This window comes from Tachypleus tridentatus, chromosome 8 (genome assembly GCF_004210375.1).
Source record: "Tachypleus tridentatus isolate NWPU-2018 chromosome 8, ASM421037v1, whole genome shotgun sequence".
Classification (NCBI taxonomy): domain Eukaryota; kingdom Metazoa; phylum Arthropoda; class Merostomata; order Xiphosura; family Limulidae; genus Tachypleus; species Tachypleus tridentatus.
Genome location: NC_134832.1, coordinates 148,181,871 through 148,194,367, shown reverse-complemented (window position 1 = coordinate 148,194,367; position 12,497 = coordinate 148,181,871). Strand labels below are relative to the sequence as shown.

General features: G+C 31.3%; 1 protein-coding gene across 1 annotated transcript in view; it reads left to right on the top strand.

The window, feature by feature from the left end:
• Nucleotides 1-12,497, top strand: part of LOC143223725 (actin-binding LIM protein 2-like) — a 90,684-nt gene that overhangs the window by 39,388 nt on the left and 38,799 nt on the right. Inside the window, 8 exon segments of the mRNA XM_076452066.1 lie at nt 104-261; nt 2,810-2,936; nt 3,669-3,703; nt 3,706-3,761; nt 5,226-5,316; nt 9,341-9,441; nt 9,842-9,919; nt 10,952-11,120. Of these exon segments, the coding sequence (XP_076308181.1) occupies nt 104-261; nt 2,810-2,936; nt 3,669-3,703; nt 3,706-3,761; nt 5,226-5,316; nt 9,341-9,441; nt 9,842-9,919; nt 10,952-11,120 (815 nt within the window).

Genomic DNA, 12,497 nt, shown 5'->3' with positions numbered 1-12,497 from the left:
GTTATTGTGAAAATATAGGAAATAAGTTGTCTGAAAGTAAAAAATTATAACACAATAAAATTAGACGTATTCTTCAGTAAGTTTTGTTTGCTGCTTTATCCAGACAGCCATTCCCGACAGGTGAGAAGGTTACTTTTACAGGAAAGGAGTACTTGTGCACTAAGTGTCTACAGATTCCAGAAGTGATAACACAAGCTCAGGATGATGGTATTGAAGAAGGGCAGCAAGAAGACATAGAATCATCTGTGGAAAGTGGCCAAAGTGAGTGATGATAGAGGAACATGACTTGTATTTATACCAGTAACCAAATAGTAGGCTTGACTAATATTTCTATCATATTGTAACATCTCATTATTATTTTAGAAACTTTATATGTATATTTACCATTTTTACTTACTGTAAGAGAGTAAAGTGGAATTTCTATTGTCGCCTTTTCTTTGAAGAAAATCCCATCTGTGATATAGTTATGTTGTAATCTGACTTACTGGTCATGTCTGTATGATACAGTTTTGTATCTGATAGAAAAAAAAAACATATGATATAGTTATGTTGTAATCTGACTTACTGGTCATGTCTGTATGATACAGTTTTGTAGCTTAAAGAAAAAAAACATATATGATATAGATGTGTTGTAATCCCACTTACTAACCTTCTCTCCATGATATATTTATGTTATAATCTGACTTACTGGTATGATACAGTTTTGTCTCATTAAAAAAATAATAAACAACAGTTTCTCTCTAAATATATTTGTTAGTATAGTCTTGTCTTTGATTGAAAAAAACCCATCTATGATATAGTTATGTTGTAATCTGACTTACTGATCATGTCTGTATGATACAGTTTTGTCTCTCATTAAAAAACTAACAAACAACAGTTTCTCTCTAAATATATTTCTTAGACTTTCATGTTTAAAGTACTGGTATATTTTATTACATATAGTAGATTTAAATTCATAGTTGCACATTCTTAACTGTAAGTTAGAAGTCTGTTTGGAATGGTCCTACTTCAGAACTTTATTGTAATGTTTTGAATGTAAACCTAAACAGAAAAGAATGTGAACTGAAGTTTAGCATGTTTCATTACATAACATTTTGATAAAATTTGATTTTCTTGTTTTAGTGTTATCCTCACTCCCACTACATTTTAACAGAGAAGTTTTTCAACTTTTTACAGTTATTTTTCAGGAAGCTCCTGAAAAATCTCTCATTTGTAAGAGAGGGAACCTTCGATTGTTTTTTGTGAGAGCCCTTGATTGTTTTGTTTGGCTGTTAGGTTTTAATCTTAGGCAGGTGGCTATTTTCTGTTACAGTTTCTGGATGTGGTTTTTGTTTTTTATTTGGAAATTGAAAGGCAGTGATAGATTTACTGTGTAGCAGTTTAGAATATTATGAACTAGCAGCATTATTGGTGTTCCATACTACTCATGAATTCTAATTACTTGCCTGGGGTCTTTTTTGCAATGTTATAAGTAAATATTTTTAAGATAATTAAAAAATTAATGTCATTATTAATTATGATGTGTTTGAAATGAACATCTTATTAAGAAATGTACTGTCTGAATTAGCCATGTAATAAAAATGATATTTTAAAGTTTGTTCTAGCGATCTGTTCAGATTATCATTTGAGTATGAGCTAATGTTAAGTAACACAAACCATTAGACAAAGATCGAAGTTTCAAGGTACACCAAGTAGGATGGACTTTGACCATAAGAAATATTGTCTATTGAACTCATGGACTTGGTGGAGAAGGGGTAGTGTCTTGTATAAGTTTGTTTATGGACCACTTTTTTTCCTGACTGAAAATGTTTTGGAAGGTGTGGTGTAGGAATTATATTTTCTCTTCATCTGTATGCATCTAATAGCAAACATGTGAGCCACAGCCCAACATTTATGGGGCCACTATAACACAGATTTCGTGCTTGAACTACCATTTTGCACTTTTTCAGTTTAGTGATCATTGCTGCCACAATGCAAATTTAATTTCTTTAACCATGTTATGAATAGTAATTAGTATATCTGCTTATTTACATGCTGTAAATATAAATCTGTGCCAAATTTGGAATCCACTTTTGGAGAATACCCCTAAAAGTGTTTTTGCAAAATACATGGATTCTTCAAGGGTTAGGGTTAAACATTTTACCTCTGTGTCCTTGTGAATGTGAAATGTTGTTACAATTATTAATGGAGTCTTGGATTTAAGAGACAACTCTAGTTTTTTTCTAGAATTGAGTGACATTTTGGTTTCTGTATGATCTTTTTTATTTTCTTTTATACCCAAAAAAGACTTTAGTATAGAAGCTGAAATGTTGGTCCAGTTTAGAAGACAGGATCAACCAATTAAATTTGAAGCTCTGTGATATCTGCACTGCCTACAATAACATTGAAACAAATTTATAATTATTGTTGTAAATGTGCTGAACATGTTCTGTATTGTTACTAAAGTTTTTCACATTGCAGTAATAAACCCAAAGTAATCTTGGGAATGATTTGCTTCAGACTGTTTTGTTTTTTATTTCTCAGTAGTAGCCTGTGAAATTCTTAAGTCATTTAGATTTTTGTTTTGAGTACAAAAAGTTGTGTAACTGTTTTTTTTCTTTGTATGGCACTTCAAGTACTTGTAGCAACCATATTTTATAGTTACATGTAATATAAGTTGTTTGATTTATTGTTAATTAAAAACCTATTGGGTTTATATTCATTTTTAATGTTTCTGTGTCAAATTGAATGTGAAGTAATCTTCAGAGCTCTACTCTGAATGTGTCAATAAATGTTCTCTTTTAACCCACATTATCTTGTTTAATTGCAGCTTGTGCAGGATGTGAGCAGGAACTAAAAGAAGGGCAAGCCCTTATTGCTTTGGAGAAACCCTGGCATGTTTGGTGTTTCAAGTGTACTACTTGTGGTACTGTTTTACATGGAGAATACATGGGAAAGTAAGTGTGTGACATTAAAAGAAATTCCCATTTAAATGATTTGATTTCAATCAATTGCAAAAATTCTAAAGTTCATAATATTCAGAATTAATAAAACAAAAATTAGCCTATTACTTTAGAATATATTTAATACCAATACCTTGTCATGACAACTTTGTCAGAGACTTGAACAAAACACTGTTGTATCTCCTGATGAAGCTGATATGATGAAATATTTATACTAATAAAATACTTGGTGTTACAGGTGATTTTAGTTTCTTCTTCTTCTTATTATTACAGCTTTAGTTTGCTGTACATAACTTAAAGAATTATTGGATATTTTAGCACAGTTTCAACCTCTGTTACTTTAGTGTATCTTTGTTTTCTGAAAGATAAGAAAAGCATTTTATTCAAGAAATCAAGTTAAAAGTAATATACGGGATTGTACATCAGCTTATATTCATTTGTAACTTGTATGTGTATGAATCTGTGTGCCCACTTGTACATGATCTTTTTGAATATTAAACCAAGTTATGTACAACACGTAAACACATAACAGATAGTAGTCTCTGAAATTACAGTATAGAAAGTAGATCAAACAAAACATTAACAAGTGAAAGTTCAGTTTTGCTAATATTCAAGTTTGTTTCGTTAAGAGATAATTAATTGTTAGTTTCCTGATGCAAAATAGTGTCTTTGAGCAATGACTGTTACTCTTTAAATGAAAACATATTTCTTAAACTTATTTCATAGAGATGGCTTGCCTTATTGTGAAAAACACTATCAGAAGCTTTTGGTATCAAGTGCACCCAGTGTGATTTTTATGTCACAGGGAAAGTGTTACAGGTAAGCATATTTGTTTGTTATTGTTTGCAGCTATGTATAACGTGAAGAACTAAATAGTAACCAGTAACACTTTTCCTTCACCTATCTAGTGTATAGGTTTTTCTCATAGTGACTGGCAATATGATTGATACAAAAAAATTTAAAAGCTTGTCAAATTTCATGAAGCTACAATAAGTAGTTTCAGAGTTATAATACTGTGATTACAGGGTGGTTATAATGTTGTACAAGATACAAAACACTGTTGCAAAAATGTTAACAGTATTGTTAAAGAACTACATTAGAAGTTTTTTTTAAGGACTTGTAAACAATTGGCTAACATTTATTTATATGGTGTGTGTTTTAAATTCAGACATAAAATATTATGACCACCTGTGTTTATAGAAAGTTGGTGTAAATTCCTGTAAGTCTCCCCACCTGAAAAAAAGCCAATCAGATCATGAGATTATTTCGTGTGGTTTGCTTCTCAAAACTCTAAACCTAAGTAATTCATTTAATTTATGCATATGTTTTTAATCAAAGTTTTCTTAAACCTTTCATTAGAATTTCATATTCTTTGCCAGAAAATTAACTAAGTAATAGACAGGTTTCTTTGAACTGGTGGTAAAATTTCCTTTTATTCTTATTAATTTGTCTTAACTTCCAGTGTTATTCTTTAAGGATGTGATACCATTTACCTTTTATTTTTCAGGCAAATAAAATTTAATGCATTGAATTCAACTTTATGGCAGCTTCCATTGTTATCTTTTATAAACAATACATTTTGTTATTGGAAATAATGTGACAGTTATATTTTACCAATATTACTGGGAATGTGACAGTTATATTTTACCAATATTACTGGGAATGTGACAGTTATATTTTACCAATATTACTGGGAATGTGACAGTTATATTTCACCAATATTACTGGGAATGTGACAGTTATATTTTACCAATATTACTGGGAATGTGACAGTTATATTTCACCAATATTACTGGGAATGTGACAGTTATATTTTACCAATATTACTGGGAATGTGACAGTTATATTTTACCAATATTACTGGGAATGTGACAGTTATATTTTACCAATATTGTTGAGTATGTAACAGTGATTTTTATGCTGGGAAATATTTTATATTTGTAATTTGTAAGTAAAGAATTTAACTTTCTGTGTTTGGAATGCTAAGCTTGTGTGTGTAGTTTAGTATTTTTTTTTTGAACTAGAAATGTCAATTTTCCCATGGTTAAGTCAGCATTTGTTACAGTATATTCACATACTTTAATAAAGGGTTTATCTACAACAATTACAGATCTTAATTTCCTTGGTTAAGTCAGGATTAATTACAGTATTTTTATGTAATTTAACAGGACATTTCTCTGCAATTAAAGTTAACTTTCTTTGGCTTAGCCAGTTTTCGATCAACACATTCATTGGCAATCTTTTCTAGGCTTAATACAACTCTATAAATGCTCTGTATTTTAGGCTGGTGACAATCACCATTTCCACCCAAGCTGTGCCCGGTGCTCCAAATGTGGTGATCCATTTGGCGATGGTGAAGAAATGTACATGCAAGGTACTGACACTGTGTTAAAGTATCTTACATTGAAGAGTGATTGACCGACAATTCTGTGTTTTTGCCAAGTTGTTATGAATAGATGGTTATATTGTGACACTGTGATAGAAGCTGTTGGCAGATTTTTTTATCTTACTAAAAATGTCTGGTTATTAAAAGTAGATACTAGATAATTCAGTGTTATTGTGTTAAGCTGAATATTTTTGAATATATTATTTTTAAGAGAATGTTATACATTTTCATAACTAACTTCATCATTGACAACTAACTTCAAAAATTATTGATGTTTCATGTCAGTTTGTTTTTGTTAAATAAAGTATTGGTTTCTTTACATCTTTATATGAAAAGAATTGCAACCAAGTTGTTATATACAAATGATGGTTAATCAACTAAGAGTAACATGAATATGTGATTGATCTTGTTTGTAGTTTTGTTTACAGTTTGTTTTTTTTATTAGCATTGCTTTCTTGATAAATGTAACCACATGTCAACAGTCAGGTGATTAACCCTAGAATTTGGGTCCATTAACATAATCGGATTTGGAAGCACATTTTAATAACATGCACCAAATTACTTGTCCGTTATGATTAACATAAGAATTACACAGACACGAGAAAAAGAATTAAACAAACGTGATTCTGGATTACATAAAATAAGTAACAATGGGTATTTTTTGAACCCTAGCAGAAGCAAACGAGATTTTGAACACAGAAATAAATAAATAGGTTACAAATTGTCAAAAATGGTTTATATAGTTATTTCTAGTGTTTGATAGTTTGAGACGTGAAATGCAGTGCATAAGATGTCTGTAAATTAGACACCAATTAACCAATCAACAGCTTAGAATGTCCTCTTTGTGGTTTTATGAACCATTTTAATCTGTAAAAAATCTACTATGTTCTCTCAAACCAAGATTGTGCCTTTAGTCTGCTCGAAGTTTTATCTTTTCTTTAAACCTAAGTACAATTTAGTTACTTAGTTTAATAAATTATAGTAGAATTCTACAGTATTGATATAGTTATTTATGATATTTTGGTTATTCAACTTTATAGAAGTTAAAAAAAATATTTTGTTTGATATTCTCTGATGCAAAATTTTAAAAGGCTTAGTTAAGTATGTCAGAAGTCATAGCTGGAAGAGATAATTTTTTTTAAAATTTAATGTTCTCTATTTTAAGAAGAATAAGTTTAATAGTTTATTTATAAATAGTGATAATCCATATACGTATGTTAACAGTAATAATCTATGTGCTTATATAATGTATTTTAATTGAAATTTGACTATATATTACAAAATACTTGTCCACTGAAACACAACCAAGACAGGGTAAACTAAAGCCTGGTTTTATATTACGGGTACATATCGTGAGTGCTTGTGCATCGTGGCAATGTAAGTTATATAGTTAGCTAGGCATAACCGAAAGGTCAGTATAAAAAAAAATATATATATATATATATGTAAACATATAGAATTATCAGACTTATGCTACTTAGATGGAACATTTGTATTTTCATGTTATGATATGTAGTAATTCTAGCATGAAAAAGCATAGTTTATATTTATTTTCTAATTTCTTTATGGTGGTTATGGGGTTGATCAAATGACAGACCCAACATAGTTAGAATACACGAAATAGTATATATATCTTACTGAAGACAAACGTTTGAAATGTATTTAGAAGGTTTTAGAGATTACACAAATAATATTTGAGATTTTTTGGATGAAGAATAGTTTTTAACCCTAACATGAAATCACATTGTACTTAGACTGGCAGTGAAATTCTATTTTCACAAACAGATTTTTAGTAAAACGTATTTCATTAAAAATTAATTTTTTTATACAAAATACTTGTAATCTTTACTAAAAGTCTATCAAACTTTGTGAAGATACACACGCTATTTTAAAAGTTATAGTACAAATGCTTAATGTGTGCAAATGTGTAGACAAACTTGAGTATATTATACAGAGCCTGTAGCAAAACAGTTAATAGACAGAAAAAGGTAACTCTCTCTAATTGTCTCTCTCTCTTTATGTATAGTCATTAAATAGCTGTATCACTAAATGATGATAATTTTAGAAAGATACATTTCTATGTACTTGATGCAGTAAATATAATTTAAGATGTTTTATTTAGTTTAGTTGCTGTATCAGTTTCAAACTGCTATGTTACATACAGAATTAGCTCTCTTTTTACAGCGCTAGTTTCAAGAAACCCAACAGAACTGGCCGTGACATCCTTTTAACAGCTTTTTCTGTTACATTACTAGTTTCAAGAAACCCAACAGAACTGGCCGTGACATCCTATACACAGCTTTTTTCTGTTACATTACTAGTTTCAAGAAACCCAACAGAAGTGGCTGTGACATCCTATACACAACTTTTTTCTGTTACATTACTAGTTTCAAGAAACCCAACAGAACTGGCCATGACATCCTATAAACAGCTTTTTTCTGTTACATTACTAGTTTCAAGAAACCCAACAGAACTGGCTGTGACATCCTATAAACAGCTTTTTTTCTGTTACATTACTAGTTTCAAGAAACCCAACAGAAGTGGCTGTGACATCCTATAAACAGCTTTTTTTCTGTTATATTACTAGTTTCAAGAAACCCAACAGAACTGGCCATGACATCCTATAAACAGCTTTTTCTGTTACATTACTAGTTTCAAGAAACCCAACAAAACTGGCCGTGACATCCTATACACAGCTTTTTTCTGTTACATTACTAGTTTCAAGAAACCCAACAGAAGTGGCTGTGACATCCTATACACAACTTTTTTCTGTTACATTACTAGTTTCAAGAAACCCAACAGAACTGGCCATGACATCCTATAAACAGCTTTTTTCTGTTACATTACTAGTTTCAAGAAACCCAACAAAACTGGCCGTGACATCCTATACACAGCTTTTTTCTGTTACATTACTAGTTTCAAGAAACTCAACAGAACTGGCTGTGACATCCTATACACAACTTTTTTCTGTTACATTACTAGTTTCAAGAAACCCAACAGAACTGGCCATGACATCCTATAAACAGCTTTTTTCTGTTACATTACTAGTTTCAAGAAACCCAACAGAACTGGCCGTGACATCCTATACACAGCTTTTTTCTGTTACATTACTAGTTTCAAGAAACCCAACAGAGCTGGCCGTGACATCCTATAAACAGCTTTTTTCTGTTACATTACTAGTTTCAAGAAACCCAACAGAACTGGCCATGACATCCTACAAACAGCTTTTTTCTGTCACATTACTAGTTTCAAGAAACCCAACAGAACTGGCCGTGACATCCTATAAACAGCTTTTTTCTGTTACATTACTAGTTTCAAGAAACCCAACAGAACTGGCCGTGACATCCTATAAACAGCTTTTTTCTGTTACATTACTAGTTTCAAGAAACCCAACAGAACTGGCCGTGACATCCTATAAACAGCTTTTTCTGTTACATTACTAGTTTCAAGAAACCCAACAGAACTGGCTGTGACATCCTATAAACAGCTTTTTTCTGTTACATTACTAGTTTCAAGAAACCCAACAGAGCTGGCCGTGACATCCTATAAACAGCTTTTTCTGTTACATTACTAGTTTCAAGAAACCCAACAGAACTGGCTGTGACATCCTATAAACAGCTTTTTTCTGTTACATTACTAGTTTCAAGACACCTAACAGAACTGGCTGTGTCATCCTATAAACAGCCTTTCTGTTACAGTACTAGTTTCAAGACACCCAACAGAATTGGTTGTGACATTCTATAAACAACCTTTCTGTTACAGTACTAGTTTTAAGACACCCAATAGTTCTGGACCCAACATGCTATAAACAGACTTTGTGCTACAGTAATAGTTTCAAGTTACCACATAGGCTTAGCCCTAATATGCTATATGTATAGTTCTTCTTTCACAGTGATAGTTTTAGCTGCCATCCTGAGATAATTTTCTAGTTAAAAGTAAAGTAAGGAAAGAGAAATGGAATACAGTGTATAAGGAATGCAGTTTGATAATAATGAACATTGGAATGTTGCAGGTGGAGCCATCTGGCATCCAAGATGTGGACCAGCACCTGAAGAAAAACTTGCTGATGGTTATATAAATGGACAAACTAAAGTAGATCTGGTTGATGGTGAGGTAAAGTACTTTATAGTATTAACATTTGGAGAGTTTTCCTTTTGGTTTGATACAGTTCATTTTTGGAAAGTAAGGATTTCTCTACATGACACTGATGTTTGAGACATTGCATGTGTATGAAGATTATTTTGATTTTGTCATTAGCATGTGAAATGATATGCTAATTCTTTTTACTCTGTTGTTTAGATGCATGAAAATGATGCTTTGGATGAATTATTGAGCTTTTAATTGAAAAGTGCATATTTTTAAACCTTTATTTCTGTAGTGTTAGGATGAAATAATTGTTGGTTAAATATAGTTTTTAAAAATAATGCATGTGGTAACAGTTATATTTCAGTAATGGCTGCTGTTGATAAATGTTTTTAAAAATAATTTTGTTTTTATTTCATTTGGTTGGCAGCGTACAGTAGGTTGCTCTTATTCTCCGAGTTTGTCCAGTTCACGTTCACAAAGCCCCCATGGTTCTTTGACCAGAAAGGTTAGTAGTGTAATGATGTGCTAAGGAAGTACATGTGCTAACAAATACACAATTTTATAAATGTTTATGAAATACTGCATGGCTTATGCAATGAATCATTGCTTACTCTGCCTTTCAAGCGGAACTGACTTCAGTTTGGTAATTACACTTTATTTCCTGGTATATAGATGATGTAGAAGAAATATTTTCTTTTGAAAAAAAAAAGTGGTAAGTAAAAAATTAAAAGGTAATATAAAAATACACATAAATTACTTCACTGATTTACTATTTTTGTTGTTTTCTAACAAATAATTTGATATAAAATAGATTCTTGTGGGGTAAAATACTTAATATCTTAGAGGGTGTGAAATGTGCTGTCAGTCTTAGGGCAGACCTCAATGTTATTACATCTTTTTTTCTTACTATGAAAATTCTTTTCATTTTGGGGTAAACCTTAACTTCTTGATTCTGTTACTATGAAACATTCTGTCAGTGTTTGAGTAAGACTTAACATTTTACTTCTTAATGCAGTTACCATGAAACATTCTGCCAGTATTAGGGCAGACCTTAACTTTATTATCTCTTAATATTGTTACTCTGAAACATTCTGCTGATCTTTGAGTAAACCAAAGCTTTACTAGGTGTATTGTTGCTGCTGTTGCACACAGAGTAAAATTGTAATTACTAAAATTAAAAAGGAAGAACTTCGTTAAAGTTGTTTAAGAAGTTGAAATATAATTTGGACAAATAAATGTTTGGTGGTTATTGACCTCAGTAATCTGTGAATGTACAGTAATTGATTTTATTGTTGGTTGGTCAGCTGTTGGTGTTTTCTAGGTTTCTGTACATATTTCACTATATAGAACATCATCACTGTTAGATTGCATTGTGGTATTACTTAGGTTCCTTTACATGTTTCACCATAGAAAACTTACTTAATATTGCATAACACTGTGGTGTTGTTTTCTAGTTTCTTTTACATGTTTCAGTATATGAAACTTATCCCATTTTTATTCACCTGCCATCACAATGTTTCTTTTTGCTTTAATATAGTATGGGCATAAACGTTCTGATAGTTACCCAGATAAAGAAAACATCTTTGTTGGTGACCTCAGTCGTGTTTACACCATAAGTTACTTGACAGCTGAGCCCACACAGGGTTACCTCAGACGACCCATCCAGCCCTATCCACCAAAGTCTCCACAGTTTTTCCGACCTCCAGGTAAGTTGTACAATGCATTAACATAATTCTTTCTCTCTTTTTTTTTCATAATGTTTCCTGCTGTTTTATAAGCACATGTTTGGACTTATCAAGGTAACACACATGACTTTAAACATTCATAATGTGAGATCTTTTTAGTCTTTTTTTCAAAGGTATAATATCTAGCACCAAAGAACCTTTGATTTTTCTTATAAATTACACAAAGTTTTTCGTCGCAAGTGAAACATCACTGTTTAACTGAAGTAAGTTGTGAATCATGTTAACATGTACATGACTTGGCTACGTCAACAATTATCATGAAATTGTTCAGTTACATATGATTACTTTAACTTTTACTGGTATCTTAAAATTCAGATATGAGCTACAAATGTAATTTTTACAGCATCATCTTTTAAACTTATTCTGGTTTGTTTTTTTAAAGTGATGGTTAGTTTGGAGACATTGCTTTTTATTTCCTTTATTGGGAAATTTTGACTAATGTAGCAGTTTTCCATAAAGTGTTTGTAGATTTTTATTCTTACTAGTTGGTTAGTTGGATGATAACAGTGAGAGAGAATCAGATCAACACTGTATAATATTTATTTTGGCCTCAATTTTGTTCTCAGTAATTTTTAGGTGAAAAATAATATGTAGCTATTATTTTCAGATAGTAAAAACTGAAATTTATTGTTGTGGTGTGATTAGAAAATTTTGTATCTTCAACTTCTCTCATCTGTGTCTGTGGTTGGTCAAACCTTTGCCATCCTAACAACAGCTTTTATACCTGAAAGTATTTTGACAAGGAAAGGCATTGATTATGTTCACAGCTGATTATTTAAGTTTGACTTGACAGACTGTAATGTTGACTGAATATAATTAGTGGGAAACATGCCTGGACTATGTCCAATGATGTATGATTCAGAACCTGTTGTAGTAGATACATGACCATGTGTGGTGTGTGTCTGTGCTTGAAGAGTGATAGTGAGGTCCTTCTGTTGGATGAAATGGGTGTTGTTAATGAATTACTTTACCTGTAATTTTACTATCAAGGACAACAATACACAGATAATTATAATTCTTCTGTAGCTTTATGTGAAATGAAGAAACAGACAGGAGTATAATGTATATGGATGGTAATATCTGATATCAGGATTTATATAATACTGTAGAGTGTAACATATGTGGATGGTAATATCTGATATCAGGATTTATACAGTGCTGTAGAGTGCAACATATACATGGATGGTTATGTCTAATATCAGGATTTATATAAGACTCAGGAGTGTAATATATGTGGATGGTAGTATCTGATATCAGGAGTTATACAGCACTGGTGTGTAATATGTGTGGATGGTAGTATCTGATATCAGGAGTTATATGACACTGGAGTGTAATATG